The 20,182-nt window shown below is 41.8% G+C and overlaps 2 protein-coding genes and 1 long non-coding RNA gene across 3 annotated transcripts; 1 reads left to right on the forward strand and 2 right to left on the reverse strand.

Annotated features, from left to right (window-relative positions):
• Positions 1-1,349: 1,349 nt before the first annotated feature.
• On the reverse strand, positions 1,350-4,077 carry LOC115748790 (pentatricopeptide repeat-containing protein At5g16860). Its single transcript, XM_030685412.2, has one exon. The coding sequence runs from the start codon at positions 3,975-3,977 to the stop codon at positions 1,398-1,400; it is 2,580 nt and encodes an 859-aa protein (XP_030541272.1). The 5' UTR covers positions 3,978-4,077; the 3' UTR covers positions 1,350-1,397.
• A 1,870-nt stretch (positions 4,078-5,947) lies between these two features.
• Positions 5,948-19,422, forward strand: LOC115748791 (putative 3,4-dihydroxy-2-butanone kinase). Its single transcript, XM_030685413.2, has 20 exons — positions 5,948-6,109; positions 6,238-6,311; positions 6,439-6,502; positions 6,976-7,088; positions 7,779-7,826; positions 7,919-7,990; positions 8,080-8,169; positions 8,596-8,769; positions 14,468-14,551; positions 14,832-14,887; positions 15,820-15,950; positions 16,024-16,116; positions 16,303-16,367; positions 17,124-17,267; positions 17,345-17,388; positions 18,075-18,158; positions 18,258-18,331; positions 18,405-18,517; positions 18,591-18,686; positions 19,077-19,422. The coding sequence occupies exons 1-20, from the start codon at positions 6,070-6,072 to the stop codon at positions 19,200-19,202; spliced, it is 1,785 nt and encodes a 594-aa protein (XP_030541273.2). The 5' UTR covers positions 5,948-6,069; the 3' UTR covers positions 19,203-19,422.
• Positions 7,178-7,798, reverse strand: LOC115748798. The gene is made up of 3 exons (XR_004016258.2): positions 7,666-7,798; positions 7,465-7,469; positions 7,178-7,303 (listed from the first exon to the last, which is right to left on the reverse strand). It is a non-coding gene; the product is annotated as an uncharacterized LOC115748798 (long non-coding RNA).
• Positions 19,423-20,182: the final 760 nt, after the last annotated feature.

Genomic DNA, 20,182 nt, shown 5'->3' on the forward strand with positions numbered 1-20,182 from the left:
GCTTAGTAACTTCATCAAGGGCTGCATATTAAAGTTTCAAACATTGTATCCAATTTCCTTCAGGGATAGACAACTTAGTCGATCGGTCAGAGAAACCTTACCTCTACAAGGCAATCTACAAATTACTAATATCATCACATTGCTTGGACTCCCCTGCATTCTATTTACTCGAGAATTGACAATACTGAGAAGAACTTGTAGAGAGTTTTATGACATAAGAGAAAAGGGCAGATGACTAGATTAAGCACATATCCACTATGTTTGATTCTATAATCTGGACCAACTATTGCCAGCATAAATCCTTGAATGTTGAAAACCTCCCTTTTTAAAGTTGACAATTACAGACAAACCTGACAGAATCATCCACAAATGGTCATCCTCACACAAATCCTGCATTGAACCACAAAGGCGAATAATTTCAATTTGATTCTGCCACGTCAAGTTCATATCCAAAGTAAATTCCCATTCCAGCTGTGAATGAAGTGACGCCATTAAAGGACAATGGAATGACAAAATATGAGAACATTAAAAAACTTAGACAAGAACTTAGATTAGTGAGATTCAAATAACCAGAGATTTCCGGTTTCAGAATGAACCTTAAAATTTAAGGTACTCTATCGTGGGGATCAGCTCCAGCAATAGACTTGATGAGATAAACGCTCATGTCTTATGCATTGAATTGACAGCAATTGGCTATATCAACAGAATTTTGAGCATAAAAACAGATTCTTCCAACTGCGACGTAGAAATTTATAAGTTGGACAAGAGTATTATGTACAATAACACATACTCATATTGCTAAACAGCTAAGTAGATAACAACAGTATTGCCTCTAAACCTGCTCTCAGTGGAATCTATTCTTGATTCAACCTTCCTAACTGATAAAAATGACATTCAGAGACTTTCCCCTTACTCTTGTGCTGTTAAAATCAACACTTTCATTTTTTTTTTATTTTTTTTTTTATTTTTATTTTTTTTGGTAACCGAGGTGTCCGCGCGGCCACTTTCATTAGTACCTTATAGAATGAAAGAACATGTTGGCTACATCTTATGGTCCTAATTTACAGCAAAGTTGTATGGTCCTCGGATATCAAAAACAAGATGTAAAAGCAACATTTACTTTCTGCTGTCACTACAAAATGAATGTGAACTGTTACTAAAAATATTAGAAATTAAATGTTTCAAGAAAATGTCTTAACACTAATGCAACAAAAGACGATATTGCCGAGGTACCTCCAGTTCATCCTCTTCCTTGTTTGACCTCTCTATGATCTGACCTTTCAGGTCCATCTCATAAATGGAATTCTATATTGTTACAGCACACAAAACCTATAGATATTCTTCTTTACGGAAGAATTGACTACCCACCTAGAGAGAGAATAATTAACCAACCAAAGTCACCAGTAGCCTTTGCAGGAGCAAGACCCTTTCTTGAAATGATGGAAACGACTTGAATCTCTCAATATGATCTCGTGCTCAATTATCATAGATATGTATGTCATGGCACTGTGGCAATCTCCGCAGATGCGTAAATTCTTGGTTATCCGGATCGGCGCACCAGGAGCCATTGTTAGGATGCCATAAGCTAGAGCAAGCTTCTCGCTGTGCTCAGAGAGCAAGTCACCTTTTTCCTCATCATCCACATCATGGAGCGCAAAGCTCGTCTGTGGAACATAACCAAGAGCTTTGATTCGTAAGATCAAGTCCGCGAGAACTTCATAAATTTGTTGCGATTGTGGATGAGTCCTGTCTCCCACGTAGAATGTGGCAGTACCCTTCATTCCTTGTACCCAGCTACAACCAGGTCTCTTCCTGATTCCAGTAGATTTCATTAGAGACCTGACCCTAGCCACATCTTTCCAACGCCTCGCATTCGCGTATATGTTAGAAAGCAATGTATAGGACCCGTCATTCTCCGACTCCAGCTCCAACAATTTATTAGCAGCATATTCCCCAAATTCAACATTTCCATGTAACCTAGAAGCGCTGAGCAGTGCAACCCATACAATGGGGGTAGGTTGCATAGGCATTCTTTTGACGACCTTCATGGCTTCACCCAATCGACCAGCACGTCCTAAAAGGTCAACCATGCAAGCATAATGTTCTACTCCAGGGACAACACCATAATCACTGTCCATGGTGTCAAAATATTCAATGCCCTGATCTACCAGACCAGCATGGCTACAAGCATATAGGACAACTACGAAAGTGACTGCATCAGGCACCAAGCCCGCTTTCCTCATCTCATTGAAAACCCAGAGAGCTTCGTCACCACGTCCATGCATTCCGTAACCAGTCATCAGGGATGTCCAGGAAATGGTGTTCCTGTGCTGCATGTGGTCAAACACGACTCTACCCGCATCAATATCTCCAGATTTGGAGTACATATCTACTAGGCAATTCTCCACGTGCACCATCACAGACTCGTATTGATTTCGCAATATGTAAGCGTGTATTTGTGTACCGAACCTCAAGGCAGCCAAACGAGCACAGGCCATTAAGCCACATGATATGGTGAAAGCGTTTGGCTTTATGAAGTTTGTTTGATTGACCATCTCAGAGAACAACTTCAAAGCATCATTTGCTTCCCCCTGCTGAGCGTATCCGCCAATCATCACAGTCCACGTTACCACATTCCTGTGTTCTGGTGCTATCAAGTCAAACATGGTGCGGGCAGCTCCAGCAGATCCGCACTTGGCATACATGTCAATCAAAGCATTAATAACCATCAAATCATCCCCCGGATCATTGTCTAGCTTATTCAGAACACACTTGATGGCATAACAATGAGTCTCCTTCCCTTGAAGCAATGCTCCTGCAGATGCACAACCTGAGAGAAGAGAAACGAGAGTAACAATGTTGGGCTCTGATCCACTAAGGCACATCCTTCTGAAGACATCGAGAGCCTCATAACCATGCCCCCTCTGGGCATACCCTGCAATCACAGCACTCCATGTCACCACATTCAACTCAATCTCATCATCCTCCATCTTCTCAAAAAGACTCAAAGCGTCATCAAATCTACCAACCTGCGAGTATCCAGTGACCAGGGCATTCCAGGAGACAAGATCCTTAACCTCCATTTGCTTAAAGACCTTCCTCGCTTCGTCCAACATCTGACACTTGGCATACATATCCAACACAGCATTACCCACATAAACATCCTCAGACAACCCTCTACGGAGCGCAAAAGCATGTACCTGCTTTCCTTGCACCGGCGCACCAAGCGAAGCACAAGCAGGGAGGATATTCACGAGGCTAACCGCATCGGGAACGTGGCCACTATCCCAGGTCATCCGATCAAACAATTTGAGCGTATTCCTACAATCCCCCGCCTGAAAATAAGCAGCCATAATCGAATTCCAAGAGACAACATCACCAATCTCTCTCTCGGACAATTCATCGAACATCTTCCGCGCATCATCCAGCGCGCCGCACCGTCCGTACATTGCCACCACCGCATTGCACACAAACACATTACCCTGGAACCCATTAGCACAGACGACCCCATGGACCGAAGCGCCTCGACGGAATGACGGGAGCTCGCCGCAGGCCTTGAGAACGAAGGGAAACGTGTAGTGATCGGGCCTCCAGCCCAGCCTCCGCATCCTCCGGAAATGACCAAGAACGTCGTCGAGAAAACCCAGGCGGACGCTCCGCCGGATGAGCATGTTCCACCAGTAAACCGAATACGAGCAAGGCGCGACCTGCTCCAGCAGGGAGAGAGCGTGAGCCGGGGCATCGCAGGCGATGTACGAGCCGATGACGCGAGCCGCGAGGTGGGTTAGGCCCTGGACGAGGGTCTGCTGGTGAAGGAGCTTGGCTCGGTGCAGAGAAGCGCATTGCTGCAACGACGCGGTCGTGACGGCAGGAGTGGACGACGGTGTTGAAGAGAACAAGGAGACCGCGAGGGCGTGCGGAAAGGGACGATGAAGAAGTCGCTTCTGGTCTTGGTGGTGTATCGAACGGTGCAGCATCCGACTAGGCTGCAAAGGGTTGACGGGTGTCGCTGATCATGATTCATTCCAGCGTTCTGCTCGGGATGATGAAGTTAACAAGATGGAAAAAAGCACATTCAAATGCCCGCAAAGACAGGTTGAGGCGTGGAAGCAAGAACCTCCCAATGTTAATTAAAAAAATTGGAGAGAGTCCCCGGGGCCCGGGCTACTATTAATTAAAAAAAAAATTGACCCAAAAAAAAAAACTGTTAATAAAATTTAGGTACGTGTTGACTAAAAATCCTAAAACTGCATCGAGTTTTAAAACTTTCAGAAAGTATAATCAAGTCCTAAAACTTATCAAATTGGTGCAATCGAGTTCTTCTATAAACTCAATCTAATTCGGCTAACGAAAAATATTGACGTGGTAGTTATTATTATTTTCTCTCTCCTACGTGGCGCGTTCGTTACTGAAATTAGAAAGATAAGTTCAAAATTATAGCTCTTTTGCAATTAAAACTTCATTTATTTCACAAAAATAAATAATTTCCAAATTTTTTAAAATGACCGCCTATAAATAATTAGTCACTAAAAAGTATTTGCATTACTAGTAACTATTTATATCTAAACGTCCATGAAAACGTTTTCAAATCATTCATTTAACGCAAAATAAATGGAGCCTTAATTACGACTTTGTAATGCTTATATATCCGAAGAGTGACGATCATCCTTGAAGAAGTAATTATTTAGTTACATTAAAACCCCAAAAAAAAAAACAAATTTTATTTCTTATTATCGACAAGTAATGAGCTCCATGGTAAAGATTTGAATTTATTCGAAACACAAGTCACCAGTTAACAAAAATGAATTGCTCGACCGACAGTGAAGGAAATTTAAAACAGAGCGTGAAAGTTATTCTCAAGCACTCGAGAGGTCGATCAACGAAGCCATCAACAACGAGCAATCTTGAATTTAGGCCAAGCCGTGAGATAATGCATTATAATGAACAGAGACCTGCCAACCCGGCCATATGAATCGAGAACAGAGACACGAGATCAATGCGAGCGCATAGTTTGCCGAATGCTTATTGTCAGCATTTTCAGAATTTTACAACTTATTATGCGCAATCATCAATAGATAATAGGAGGCATTGTACACCCATCTACTTAAGTAGTTACCGATTTATCGTATGTGCGTGGAGCTCTTCTCTCCTTTTCACATCCTTAGAAGCCTAATCTCTCGAACAACATCCTTTCCACAAAAACACATTAGAGTTCTTATCCATTCCAACCCAAAAAGAGAAAAATGAAATCATTCCTTAATCGTGTCTTAGCGTTCTCGCCTCAATTAATTTACAATCTAGTTTCCTCAAATAACCAATTAGATGAAAATTTTTTTTTGGTCAAAACAAAAGTTTTCATTAGATAAAAAGATCGGCAGAACGTCTAGTGATGACATCAAAGTAAAATAAATTTCGAAGAGATTGGAGAGGCTTAGTCAGCCAATTAGGAGAGAGAAAATTTAAACGATGTGTTTTTACAATCTAATCAATGTATGAATTAATTTCACGTGGATTAAAGGGTATAGATGGACAAATTCGAATGGGACCCTTTGATCGGCGAGATTAGTGTCGGCTTTAGATTTCTTAGCGGAATTTGACGACGACCATCGGGTAATGGATTCCATTCAATGGACTGACTGACTGTTCCTGCCACGTTTTTTTCTTTTTTCAGGTGGTTCTCGGTTTTAGGCTGTTGTCGGAATTTTCCATAAAAAAAAAAAAAAACTTATCCAAATCTGTAAAGTATCAAAATAAAAGAAAAGGAAAGAAAAAAAATGCGCCCTTTGCCTTTTCGGACAACCTACCGATTTAAAGTCATCTTCTCCAGCAGGAGAGACCGAGGTCAGGTGAGACCCATCCCCTCTATCTCTCTCAGTCTCTCTATGTATAAAAAGGGAGACGCACTACCTAATTCCAACCACTCTTTAAATTCCTTCCTCCTCCAGTTTTCCTCTCTCTCTCTCTCTCTCTCTCTCTCGCGCGCACTGTGTGTCAGCTGCTCGAGTTCGCGTTGCGTCAGGTGTTGTGTCAGTTCCTACTGTTAGGGTTTAACCATCGCCACTCTCTCTGATGGCTTGCCAGGGGAAGAAGCTCATCAATGATCCGAACGGTGAGCGCTCGTCGGCTCCTTCGTGCAAACGCTCTGCGTGCAAACGCGATCGCGCATTGCGTGCTCTGTTTCGTGTCATTTCCGTTGCGCGATTTTTGAGTTCCTCTTCGCCTCTCTCGCCGTTGCAGACGTGGTGACCGAGTTCATCGAAGGTCTGGTCGAAACTTATCCTGGATTGCAGTATCTGGACGGTTTTCCTCAGGTGCCACGTCGTTAGCCTGTTTTCCTTTTGTTTCCGCCAATTTTTTTTTTTTGTCCTGCTCCTTTGGTTTTGAATTGCACCTAGAGTTGCGATTTTGTTCCGATGCTTTTGGTCTCATCGGTTTCAGGTGAAGGTTGTGCTGCGAGCTGATGTTTCGAGCGAAACGCATGATAAAGTTGCTGTTATCTCTGGTCTGTTTCCCGTGACTCTTCCTGCATCGTCGATTTTTCTCTCTCTGTGCGTGTAGTTGCGGACTGCGTTGTTTTTGAAACGTTGGGTTCTTGTGGTTTTAGAATTGCCAGTTATGACTGTGAGCAGGGTGTTTTGTATGATTTGGACTTTTTGATAAGGTTATTGTTTTAATTTGTTAAGATAGAGAACCGTTGCCTTTAGTTTAGTTATAAATTGATGTGGTCTGGACATGCAGGTGCGTTGTAATCTCTCTTGTAATAGTACAGCATGTTATTTGCTAAACTGCCGGTACCAATCCTTCAAGCCTTGCACCGCCTTAGAGCGAAGAGTTTGGCTAGTTTTCATTGTTGGGGTCCAGCTGATCAAGTCTGACTTTTCTAGCAGGAAACATTTTTCGTATTCTCTTACAATTGAACCACTTTTTTGACTGGTCTTATCCAGCTGTTATTATGTGATACGTTGTAACTTATAGGGGGTGGAAGCGGCCATGAACCTGCACAAGCTGGTTATGTTGGGGAAGGGATGCTTACAGCAGCAATATGCGGAGATGTTTTTGCATCTCCTCCTGTTGATTCAATTCTAGCTGTACGTTTTCCTCCTCCTTTTCTTGCTTCTTTCGTTGTTCCTGATTGTGCAATTCTACCGTGGAGAAATTGTATACAGAGGAATTTTCACAGGGAGCTTCCTTTCATTAGGCAGTACTCCCAAGCAGTAAGTGAGGGGCATGGAAGAAGTGTGTGGGTTATAATATTTTGAGTATTCTGTGGTTTATCTCTGCTCTTCTCTTTATCTGTGAGGACCTAAAACCCAACGGTCCGCTTTAGAAAAAGCTGGTCTTCTTATGCCAAGGAAACTAGCCAACATTAATATGAGAGAAGCCTGTTCCTGATTCTAGAAAAGATGGGAATTCCTCAACCCATATACTATTTCGAACAGCGACCAAAAATTCGGGGTCTTCTACATTCACTACAGGGGGAGCTCCTCGGTGACCGATGTAATATGTGGGTAATGTTCAGCCTTATCAGCGAGCGAGGAACCTAATCTTCCATTACTTTATTGTCAACATCGTAGAGGTGGTGTATATTGATGATGTACTTGTGAAGTCTTTCCCTGTAGAGGGTCATTTGGCTGATCTCAAGACAGTGTTTGAGCGCGAGAACACATGCAATTTGTACATACACATTTTCGACGAGTTAGCAAATATTCCACTTTATCTCTTATTACAGATATTTCCGCCTCAGTGGTTTTATACAGTTCACCATAATTCAATTACAGGGCATCCGAGCCGTAACTGGTCCCGTGGGATGCCTTCTTATTGTCACGGTAATTTACTTTGCCAGTACTAAAATGAGAGTGACTACATAGTTCTTTCAACAGATAAGAATCACACTTGTATATCTCATGGGACTGGACAGAATTACACCGGTGATCGCTTAAACTTTGGTTTGGCTGCTGAGCAAGCTAAAGCTGAAGGTTATAAAGTGGAGGTGTGATTTTAGTTGCTCTAACTATTACTTCGAAATTTGATAGCTCGGAGAGTGCTGAACCTTTTAGACCGATCTTGTTATCTTTGTAGACTGTGATTGTTGGAGATGATTGTGCTTTACCTCCTCGGCGAGGCATAATAGGACGGAGAGGTTTGGCTGGGACGATCCTTGTGAATAAGGTAGTGTCTGGCTTGTGGCCCTCTTTTTCTCTTTCTTTACTCGCCCGTTTGCACACCATTAGGTGAAGAAGTGCTGGTTGTCGCATAAAAGAGCGAGCAGAGAGTGTTTTTCTTGTTCATTCCCTCTAGTCTAGAGTACAGGAGAGTTCTCTGTTTATTCCTTTCCTGATTGCGTTTTTGCGAGTAAAGTAATTTGAACATTAGTAGGTCAAATATTTTCTTTAATGTCCCCCCAATTTTCTGTCAGGGTCTTTTGCCTTCTTATAAGCTGTTGATATGTTGTAAGATAATGTTCTCCCTTCTTTGTGCGAGTCCACCAACTCAGTAAAATTCTCTAGGAACTAATAAAAATTTCTGAGGTCACTTATTACTAGTTGGACGAACAAATTGAGGATAATTAATTTGTAAGATATGTTGTCTACATAGGTTGCCGGAGCAGCCGCAGCCGCTGGTCGGTCTCTTCCTGATGTTGCTGCAGAAGCTAAACGTGCATCTGAAGTGATTGGAACAATGGGCGTTGCATTATCGGTTTGCACACTTCCGTGTCCGGCTACATCTGATCGTTTGGGCCCAGAAAAGATGGAACTTGGTCCGGGGATTGTAAGTATTATTATGCCAATTTTAATGCATATGGCTTTGCCAGTTTTTCCTACATTATATTAATGGTACAATCTTTCACCGCTTCTGATTCTTCAAATTTAACATAAACTTCCAAATGATCGTGTTAATGATAAAAGAGTAATTATTTTATTTCTGAGAATAAGAGAAGTACTTATAGGCTTAAGATTGAGCCTAGTACAATTACACTTATACCCCAACATTACATTTATACCCCAACTTGCTAATACTCTAACACTCCCCCTCAAGTTGGAGTGTACATATCAAAAAAACCTAACTTATGACAAATATATGAAACTCTTCCACATCGAAGAGGCTTTGTGAAAATGTACGCTAGTTGCTCTTCAGAACATGTATGCACCAATCGTATGTCTCCATTGTTCGCCTTTTCTCGAACAAAATGACAATCCACTTTTATATGCTTTGTTCGCTCATGAAACACTGGATTGCTAGCAATATGAATGGCCGATAGATTATCACAACAGAGAGTAGATGATCCAATCATAGGCAATCCAATCTTAGCTAAAAACATACGAACCCATTGGAGTTCACCTGTAACATTAGCCATAGCACGATACTCGGCCTCCGCACTTGATCGGGAAATAACAGATCGCTTCTTACTTTTCCATGACACAAGATTACCACCAAGAAATACTCGGTATCCCGAAGTAGATCTGCGATCCATAGGGCAACCAGCCCAATCTGCATCGGAATATCCTCACCTCCAAGGACTCGGGATTAGAATAACCGGATATAGGAAGATGACCACGATTATGAAACACAAGTCCTTGACCTGGAGCTCCCTTTAAATATCGAACAATTTGTAGTGCGGCTTGCCAATGAGCAAGATCGAGGAGAGCTCATAAATTGACTTACCACACTAACAAACAAATGAAATATCCGGACGAGTAATGGTAAGATAGTTTAACTTGCCCACTAACCGGCGATACTTTCTCGGATCACGAAGAAGTTCTCCGTGTTCATTATCAAGTCTTACTCCAGGATCCATAGGTGTGTCACCGGATTTAGCATCATGTAAACCGACCTCCTTAAGAATATCAAGAGTATATTTTCGTTGGGAGAGAGCAATACTACCATTAGCATATGCAACTTCGATGCCAAGAAAATATCGAAGACACCCTAGATCTTTAGTGCTAAACTCCTCCTGTAGAAATTGCTTGAGTCGTTGTATACCTTCAACATCACTTCCTGTGACAATGATATCATCAACATAAACAACAAGAATAACACATCCTTGTAAAGATGACATACTAAATCTCGAGTGATCCACACTGCATCGATGCATGCTAAAAGAGACAACCGCATCATTGAAACGACCAAACCATGCACGAGGAGATTGCTTAAGACCATAGAGAGCTTTTCGTAACCCGCACACCTTCTCCCCCCGAGCAACAAACCCAGGTGGTTGCTCCATATATACTTTCTCGTGAAGATCACCATGAAGGAATGCATTTTTGACATCAAGGCGATAAAGAGTCCACTGTGATCGAGCGACTAATGAAATAACGATACAAATAGAAGGAATTTTAGTTCTTGGAGAAAATGTCTCATCATAGTCAATACCATAAGTCCGAGTATAGCCCTTGGCCACAAGACGTGCTTTTAAGCGCTCAACCGAACCATCCGGATTGTGTTTGACAGCGAAGACCCAACAACAACCCACCAATTGTTTATTAGGCGGTAACGAAACCGGCTCCCAAGTGTTATTACGATATAATGCAGCCATCTCCTTTTCCATAGCACGAGTCGAACCGGGATGGGTCAAAGCTTCCCGCACACTATTTGGCACTGATACGGATGCAAGGGACAACACGAAGGCGGACATCCGAGGACTCAAGTTATGATAAGACACAAGTTAGAAAGAGGATAGACCGAGTACGATGAGCAATAGGCGAACTGGCGGGAGATTGTGGAGGAGGATCAGAAGCCTGGATTGGAGGTGGTGATGGTGGGGCGCTTGCTGGTGGAGAGTTACAACCCCAAATAGAGCGAGGACCGCGTGTATAAACTTGAAGAGGAGTCGGTGATGATGAGCTTGGATCCAATGGAGCAGCATCGGGAGTAATGGACGGTGGCTCCGGTTGAGAAGTAGGTGCATATGGTGGCGGAAGATCCATGGTTAATGGTGCTTGAGGATGAGCATCGCCAAAAAATGGTTGATCCTCAAAGAAAGTCACATCAACAGAAACATACTCCCGACGACGAGTAGGATTATAATAGACATATCCTTTTTGAGTACGGGAGTAGCCCACGAATATACATTTTTCTGCACGAGGAGATAATTTATCCAATTCGGGAGACAAAGAATGAACAAAACAGACTTGACCAAAGATACGAGGGCGAACAAACCATAAAGGACGATCGGGATGAAGAAGAGCATAAGGAATAGCTCCTTTCAACATGGAGGACGGAAGACGATTAATAAGATGACATGCTGTAAGTAGAGCATAACTCCAGAATGATTTAGGCATATGAGTGTGAAGTAATAGACGGCGAGCAACATCCAACAAATGACGATTCTTACGTTCAGCAACTCCATTTTGTTGCGGAGTGTGAGCGCAAGAACTCTGATGTAAAATACCATGAGATTTCAAAAACGGAATGAAGGTAGAAGAGGAAAAATACTCACGAGCATTGTCATGACGCAAACACTTAATAGAACAATCATGCTGAGTACGGATTTCATTATAGAACGGCGCGAAAGAATGAAAAACCAAGTTGTACGAGTACAATTATCAATAAAAGTGACAAAATAGCGAAGACCAAATGAAGACTCTTGACTAGGGCCCCATACATCGGAGTGAACTAACTTGAATGGATGTGAAGCACGACCAAAAACACGAGGAGAGAGACTCACGATGGTGTTTGCCCAACCGACACGTTTCACAATTAAAGCGAAGACCCGAACTAGACACGAAATGAAAACGTCGGAGTACGTCTGGCGATGGATGACCAAGGCGACAATGTAATCGGTAAGTATCATCCACGACTTTATTACGAATTGTTATAGCAGCAACAATAATCTCGGGGTCTAGGATGTACAATCCACCAACTTCACGCCCACCACCTATTCGGCGTCCGGTCTTCCGATCTTGAAGAACACACGAAGACGAAGAAAAGATAATATTGCAATCAAGATCACGAGTAATAGAACTAAGCGATAATAGATTATAAGGAAAATGTGGAATATGATAAACAAAGGGTAAGGAGACGGAAGAACTCAATGATACACAACTTTGTACAGTTACTTTAGAATGAGAACCATTTGCTAAGGTGATTGATGTAGAAGAAATGGATGAAGTGGATGTGAAAAGACGAGAATCACCAGTCATATGATGAGTGGCTCCTGAATCAATAACCTAAGAACGAGGAGGAGCTGTACTGGACAAGAGACAGGTAGGATCATCCCGTTGTGCTAAAGTAGCAGTGGGACCGGAGACAACACCACTCTCACTTTGTCGTGCTCCGACCAACCCATCATATTCTGCACGAGTTAAGTGTACCGTACCCTCTTTAGAAGAGAATCCAGAGGAAGGTTTGGTATCAATAGAAGCATGTAGACCCCTTGACTCTAGATGGAGATCATAACAATAATCAATAGTGTGCCCGGAAAGGCGGCAATGAGTACAAAAGCGGTTCGCTCGACCACCACCACGAGCTCCTCTAGAAGTATTAATACCACCACCGCGAACAGCACCTCGACCTTGAAAACCACGACCACGACCACGATAAGAACTATCCGAATTCCAATGTCCACGACTACTAATACGGCCACGAGTCCCTTGACCTCCATGAGCCACCATAGCACTACTGTCTGAAATTGGTGAAGTCTTAGAACTGGAAGTGTAACGAGCAACTCGAGAATACACTTCTTCAATAGAAGGAAGAGTGCTTTGAGAGGTAATCTGTTGACGAAGAGCACTGTGATCCGGACCAAGACTACAAAAAAAGAGCACGGTTATCATGTCCGCTTCTCGTTGCTGCATCTGAGTAACTGTGGTAGCAGGTGGAAAATAAGACTTGAGGCGCCGATACAAAGATGCAAAATGAGCATAATGTTACGCTGGACCAGCATCACCAATTTTGGCTTCAAATAAAACCTCACATATCACAAACCCGACTCATGTTATTCTGTCGCGAATACAATAAAGCACACTTTGTCCATACCTCACGTGCTGTAGTGCAATTCATGAAAAGATGATGAACAGATTCAGCCATACTTCCCCATAAAAGTGTACGCAAAGTGGCATCTACGTACTTTCATTCTTCTAGACTATCCGAATCTATAGGTGGTTCTTCTTCAAGCCATCTAGATCGGCGATTAGAATAAATAAAAGTTGAAAGAGCCATCGACCAAGAAGGGTAGTTGGTACCGTCCAACTTAACCAAGGTATTGTGTAAATTTGTCATACTATAATATGGACCAAAAGATACCGAACTCGAAGAAGCACTAGAGGGGCCCAACCCCGAAACAATTGATGGAGAACTAGATGAACTAGTAGACATCCTCACAAACTATTAATCAACGATCACTAGAAACTTGACCCGTATGCAATCAAGTAAAACACACCACTTACTATACTACTTCTTCGAGTATCCACAAATATTACTTCAAATTCAGACACAATATTCACACTTCTGACATCGCGGAACTCCAAATTCAGTCAAATCCAGTACCATGTTCAACGATCCCAGCAGCCACTCCAACTTCACTCACACTATCATCAATTCAGCCAAAAACATTATCAACTTCAACTCACTCCCACTTCTAACACAAAGATTCACTTCCACAGATTAGTAGATTTAGCCAAAAAACAGCAAACACAGCTCACTTCAACGGATCTCTTCCACAAATCATTCAACCAAATCAACAAACACCATTCATTCAATCTACATAACAGTAAGCCTCAGAAACTCCCTAAAGTACAATCGTTCGTGAGGAATCAACACATGGAGAGGTCTGAGGCAAGGAAAATCAAGTTCGACAACACTGATTTCTAGGTTTTTCTGACCTAGATGACTTTCAGCAACACTAGCTAGTAGTGTGCGACCCCGAAATCAAATCGCCTGACCTTGGGCGACACTGGGAGAGGTTGCCGGAGCCTAGGTGACGCCCGGGCGAGGTTGTCGGGACCGGGCGACTCGGGGCGAGGTTGCCGGGAGGCCGCCGGGACCTGGGCGACTCTTGGCGACGTTGCCGGAGCCTAGGCGACGCTGGGCAAGGTCGCCGGGAGGCTGCCGGGACCTGGGCGACTCTTGGCGAGGTCGCCGGAGCCTAGGCGACGCCGATCTTGAGTCACCGGTGAGATTTGCAGAGGCTGTTCTGCTTCTAGGGTTTACGTTTTGATTTTGGGCTCTGATATCATGTTAATGATAAAAGAGTGATTATTTTATTTACGAGAATAAGAGAAGTACTTATAGGCTCAAGATTAAGCCTAGTACAATTACACTTATATCCCAACATTACATTTATACCCCAACTTGCTAATACTCTAACGGACTATTTCAGGAGTGTATTGCTTACGGTGCCCTTTTACCCGTTTGAGGCTTCTATAGTCATTAGGCTTCACTTTCATCAGAATTTGTTTGAGATCCTCTTATTTATTTATTTATTTATTGCGATTTTTATGATTAATTAGTAAACATATACTTGTTTCAGCATGGAGAACCAGGTGCTGCTGTGACTGATCTTCAGCCAGTGGATGTTATAATTTCTCATGTGCTTCAGGAGATATTATCTACGGTATGTCTGATCCTTGGCAGTTCACAATTACTGTAGGTAGATCTTTCTACTCTGAATTTCCTCACTGATTAAGTTGTTTCTCCATGTTATGCGTTCATAAGCACATTGTTTATTTTTTCTTTCCTACCTTGAATTCCTGGGAGAATTATTATATTAGAGGTCATTTGTTTGATGCTTAAAAGATCTATCTTTTTATCCTAGCATTTAGTAAGTATTTTGACTTCGATGTATAAATGCACGTATATTGCGCTAAGCTTATGGCTGCTTGACATACTTGCAGGAAACTGGCTATGTTCCTATCACACGAGGAAATAGAGTGGTACTCATGGTCAATGGGTAAGTCCAGGAATTTCTTTTCTTCTCTTCTTATGTTTAATCTATTGTGGATTGATGGAAGACCAATTAGACAGGATGTCAACTTTAAAGGCAGCTTATGTGAAAGTTGAGGATATGATACTGATATGTGTTGATGACGAGAAATTATTAAGGAGTAGGGCATTGTCTTCTGAGTTTTAGAGGATGATGAAACAAAATGTTATTTCTGTTGCTTTGGACCAATTTCTGAGGATTAGGAAACTTTTTTATGCCTTGAAGCTGGGATAAAAGGTGCTACTTCTAGTGAAGCCAGTCACTTAAGAAAAATTTCCGGGAAAATCTTGAACCTGGCTGGTGGATTTTTTTTCCATCCATCACGGTGCGTAGAAAGGTAGGTTGATCTTAGACTAATGTGAGTCGTACCTCTTGTTGATGCTTTAGAACGTAGTACGTGTAATGATATGTTACCTGACGGCAGAGTTTATATCTACGGATCTTTATTTTATTGAAGAGTTTGGACTCGGCAGTTATATTGGAAATTTGGCGCACATTAAGAACTAGAAAGGGCAGTATATTTGGTGCATTTTATCTGGATTTATCTTTGTGGAGTCTTATTAGAAAGAAATATCCCAAAGCAATGCCACAACATGCCATGCTGCATCATGTCTTAATCAGTACCAAACAGAACTAGGTAAAATCCTAGAGGTAAAGTACTTAGGAATCTGTGTATGTAAGTGCTTAGTGACAAATGAAGGACGGGACAGGAATGGAGGGATGGAGGTCGCACCGTAGCAGTTTCTGGAAGTTAGTAGCTTTTGAAGTAAACCTGATTCATTCGCTCAATCTTTCACAACTGATGAGATTATCAGTCACTCCATATTGATCATTAGCCCAAGAGGTGCTCCTTTTCCACGATGAAAGATCCAACTTTACTTGTATCATAAACCATGCAGGTTAGGTGCTACCCCTGTGATGGAGTTAATGATTGCTGCGGGAAAAGCAGTTCCTAAGCTGCAGCTTGAACATGGATTGGCTGTTGATAGAGTTTATACGGGATCTTTTATGACTTCTCTTGACATGGCAGGTTGGTGTTTGGGTACTGTGGCAAGAAGTTTCTTCTCAGCTATGCACAATTTATTATCGTCTCCTTTTATCAGGTTTCTCCATTACGATCATGAAATCTGATGAATCAATTCTGCAACATCTGGATGCTGCCACTAAGGCTCCTTATTGGCCTGTTGCTGTTGATGGTAAGTATTGATATCAGAACTATCTTGAATGTTCTGTTACACTGTTTAAATTGTTTGGCTGATATATTTGGTTGATGGTCTATATGCTGCAATGGCTGGATAAATCCATGCCGGTTTTTGCATGTGTATTCCATAGTTTCAAGTGAAGCATCTGAAATCATATCAATTACTTACTTTTACTTGCAGGTAATCGCCCTCCTGCAAAAATTCCTATCGCAATGCCATTGTCTCGTTCGACAAAGAGTGATGAGGTGTGTGCAAAGCAAAATTTTCTGCATGCTTTTGTATGAGAGACACAGAGAAATTTCTAAGTAAATTGTCTATTTAAGTCAGGAAAATTTTCATGACTTATGTCCATGCATGAAGTACTTTCATTACTGGGGTTAAATATTGAAAGTCTAGGAGAGCTAAAATATGGGCCATTGGGCCTTCCCGACTTTAGATCCTTAGTCGGCATGCTCCAATTCTTGGAAACTTGAACTTGCCTGTAGATAATGCTGGATAAATGTCTAGACCAGTTTCTCCTTGCTTTTACAGATATAACTGAGGACTGAGGTTAGCTGGCTTAATCTTTAAATAAGATCCTGTTAATGAAGAAAATACAGAAGATGACTGCCACAAATATGGGCTTTTACAATTTACAGTTCCTCATAGCTTTATTGGGATCGCAAAGAGATACATTGGTCCATGGAATTGGTAGAATATATTATCATATAAAAGAAAGCTTAAACAAAAGCAAATAAGGAACCTTGGAATCAAACTGGAGAGACTATAATAATAGGTGGATGCAGTGGCCTACAAAGATTATCTAGCTCCTTGTCCTATTTGATTGATTGTGCTTATTTATTAAGTCATATGAGCAGTTCAAATCCCGAATCCATGACATTTAAGGCTATAGAACATAGTCATTTGCTGTGCTGCTTTGAACTTACACTGATTTTTGTTGCGTGTGACTTGGTTAGCATAGCATTTTAACCTGACTTTATGTGATTGATTAATTTTTGTAGTCATTATGTCGGCCACTAAATTTAACTCAGCAAGGCTTTCTTCTTGAAATGGCTGTGGAATCAGCATCAAATGCAATTATTGGGTTGACCGACAGTTTGAATGAATGGGATGCCAGAGTTGGCGATGGTGACTGTGGATCAACTGTGAGTTCCTTTCCTACTCTCCATTTGTTGCTTCATTCTTCCTCATATGGTTCACATATGTTATTCATCCTCTATAGATGTATAAAGGCGCAACAGCTGTCCTGGATGATATGAAAAAGCAGTGAGTCTTCTCTATTATTCTATGGTCTAGCTTACTGCATAATTTTGATACTGTAATTTGAGGAGACGTTGTCAAGGAAATAAATTGACCTGTTTGTTGTTGTTGCTGCCAAAGCTAGTATTGCTCATATGATAAGGTAACCTCGTGATGGTCATCTTATGTTGGACAGGTTCTTGCTGTCGGCTATATCTTAAACTCATTTCCCCCCGTCCTAGAGGGTTCCAAACCCACCCCTTTATATTGCAGTTGTATGTTGACATTGACTTAGGAAGGTTTTCTTGTAAATGTCATCTTTCTCCATTTGCCGCCTTGATTCCTGGTGCTATATGAAGAATTCATCTTTTACCCACAACAGAGTTTTTAATTTGGGTTACATTTGTTCTGTGTGACACATCTCTGCTGTTTCTGTTCCTTTTCTTTCTCCATTGATTTATGAAGATCCAATATACACCTCCTTTCTTTTATAATCACCAATATTTCTGCAATGGTTAGATTATCTACCTCACCTTTTCATTTTTTTTCGTTTATTAGAAAAATTCCATCTCTAAATTGTACTTTGATCGGTTTCTTCTCTGATTAAGTGCAGCTGTTTGCAAAGATCTGTGCGTTGTTTTTTTTCTTGCTATTGTCTTTCTCAAAACTGTATTGATTTTTTCCTGATTTGATATGTTAATTCTCTTTGGCAGTTTTCCTCTAAATGATGCTGCAGAAACGATAAGCGAAATCGGTTCATCAATCAGGAGAGTCATGGGGGGTACCAGTGGGATAATGTACTAATTAAAATTTTTTTTTCTTTGTTGTCTTTGGTTTCTTCTTCTCAGTCACACATGTTTACCCTCTCTCTGTTTTTCTTCTTTTAAATTGGGCAGATATGTCATAATGTGCAAGGCAGCATCTGCACACTTGAAAGCAAACAGCCAAGCGGATATTACAGCGAAACAATGTGAGATGACGCGCTTATGCCATATTATTCGATTGTGATGGCATCATCACTGAGCAAGTCTTTTGTTGTACAGGGGCCGAAGCACTTGAAGCCGCCATCACTGCAGTCAGTAGATACGGTGGTGCTAGTGCTGGTTATCGCACGCTATTAGATGCCCTTATCCCGGCATTGGAAGTTCTCAAAGAGGTACTTATCATCTTTTACAGTTGGAGGTGGTTGCGTGGCTTGAAATGTGATATCAACATGTTTATCTTATCAGAGGTTAGACGCTGGGGATGACCCTGTCACGGCTTTTGTGCTCTCATCAGAAGCAGCAGTGGCTGGAGCCGAGTCAACGAAGCACATGCAGGCTCAGGTGACCTTCTATGAATGATGCATGTAGAACCTCCTTATTTCATCCGAATTTGAAGCAAAGAACGAACTCATAAACAGATATGTGAAGTAAGGATTTTCCTAGTGCAAATGCTTTTCATGCAAAAGGTAAAAAGAGACAGGATTGTGGTAATCTCAACAATGTGACATCCCTCCCAGTCCTTGTTCATTTCCAGTTAATTGTTAAAAATCGAGTTCTGCAACTTAGAAGTCGGAAAAGGAACTCGACTTTCCCATCCGTCAGAATCGAAGTTAACTAAAGAGTAAATCTAAGTACCAAGATCAATCTAACAAGAAGCCTACTAAGAGATTACTTCTTCTTGCTTGTGATACAATACACATACAGAACATCATGCGTGCAAATTGTTTGCAGGCTGGTCGTTCAAGCTATGTCTCTGAAGATATCCTCTCGTCTGTCCCAGACCCCGGGGCCATGGCCGCAGCTTCCTGGTACAGAGCAGCGGCCTTAGCTGTTGAGGACAACTATAAAGTCTCGTGAGGCCATGTCGGACGAAGCCGCTATACATTCATCCTTCCTTTTGCTGCAAGTTAGCCGAGTAAACTTTTTGTCCCGTGACTCTTAACCATTTTGCTCTCCGCTTGCGCATGGAATGCGCAAGCCGAGAGAGCGAGTTTTTCCCCCCAATTCTTCGAACTCTCCACCCGAGATTGACTGTGAAGTTGAGATGCGGAGAAGAGAATAACATGCTTTACAATCCTAGTCTATCCCCCTGCTCCTGTTTCTCTTGTGCTTGGGTCCAACAGATGTGTTGGGCAATCGATCATTTTTATGACTTCGCTAGTAACTACTCAGACCTTACGCTATGACCGAGCTCTCTTAGAGACCGATACTACTGCGACCCGAAAGAAGTAACAAAAGCAGAATTACAAGACGATGTCATAGCTTGGCGTGCTGCGTGAAGTTCGGAGGCGGCAAAATGAGCTACTTTCGAGAGATAACGAACCTCAGCAACTCAATTCGCCTGTGCGTTCGATTACCCGACTCTAATTCGACCCTATCTTTACAAAGGTACACAGGTGGGGAAGTGATCCCAGTGTTTGTCACCACAGAATTTTATAGTCCGAATGGCATACCTTGGACCGACTGCGGATGAGTTCGCTCCCATAAATCAGGTTGATTAGACTTTTTTTTTTTTTGGATTTTCGAGCGTTCGGAGAACAAATGAGTCAAGAAAAATGTTTTTCCGTCAATGAAAAAAATATCTTCAAAAGTTAAAAAGAGAAAATCATTTTGCTTCGTTTTTCCTCTCTTCACTTCTTCACTTTCATTTTCTTTTTAATTATTTTAAAAAAAATGAACGATTTTTTAAATTTTTATTATGTATTATTTGTTTTTTTTTCTTTCTTCCTCGGTCAGGTGTCCTTGATTGCTGACGGCCCAGGCTAGCGAGCCTCAAGCTCCCCTGTGGTCGTTGCCGCCGGTTGTGGTGGCGGAGGTAGAATAAAAAGAAAAAAAAA

The sequence above is a fragment of the Rhodamnia argentea genome, chromosome 1 (genome assembly GCF_020921035.1).
Source record: "Rhodamnia argentea isolate NSW1041297 chromosome 1, ASM2092103v1, whole genome shotgun sequence".
Classification (NCBI taxonomy): Eukaryota; Viridiplantae; Streptophyta; class Magnoliopsida; order Myrtales; family Myrtaceae; genus Rhodamnia; species Rhodamnia argentea.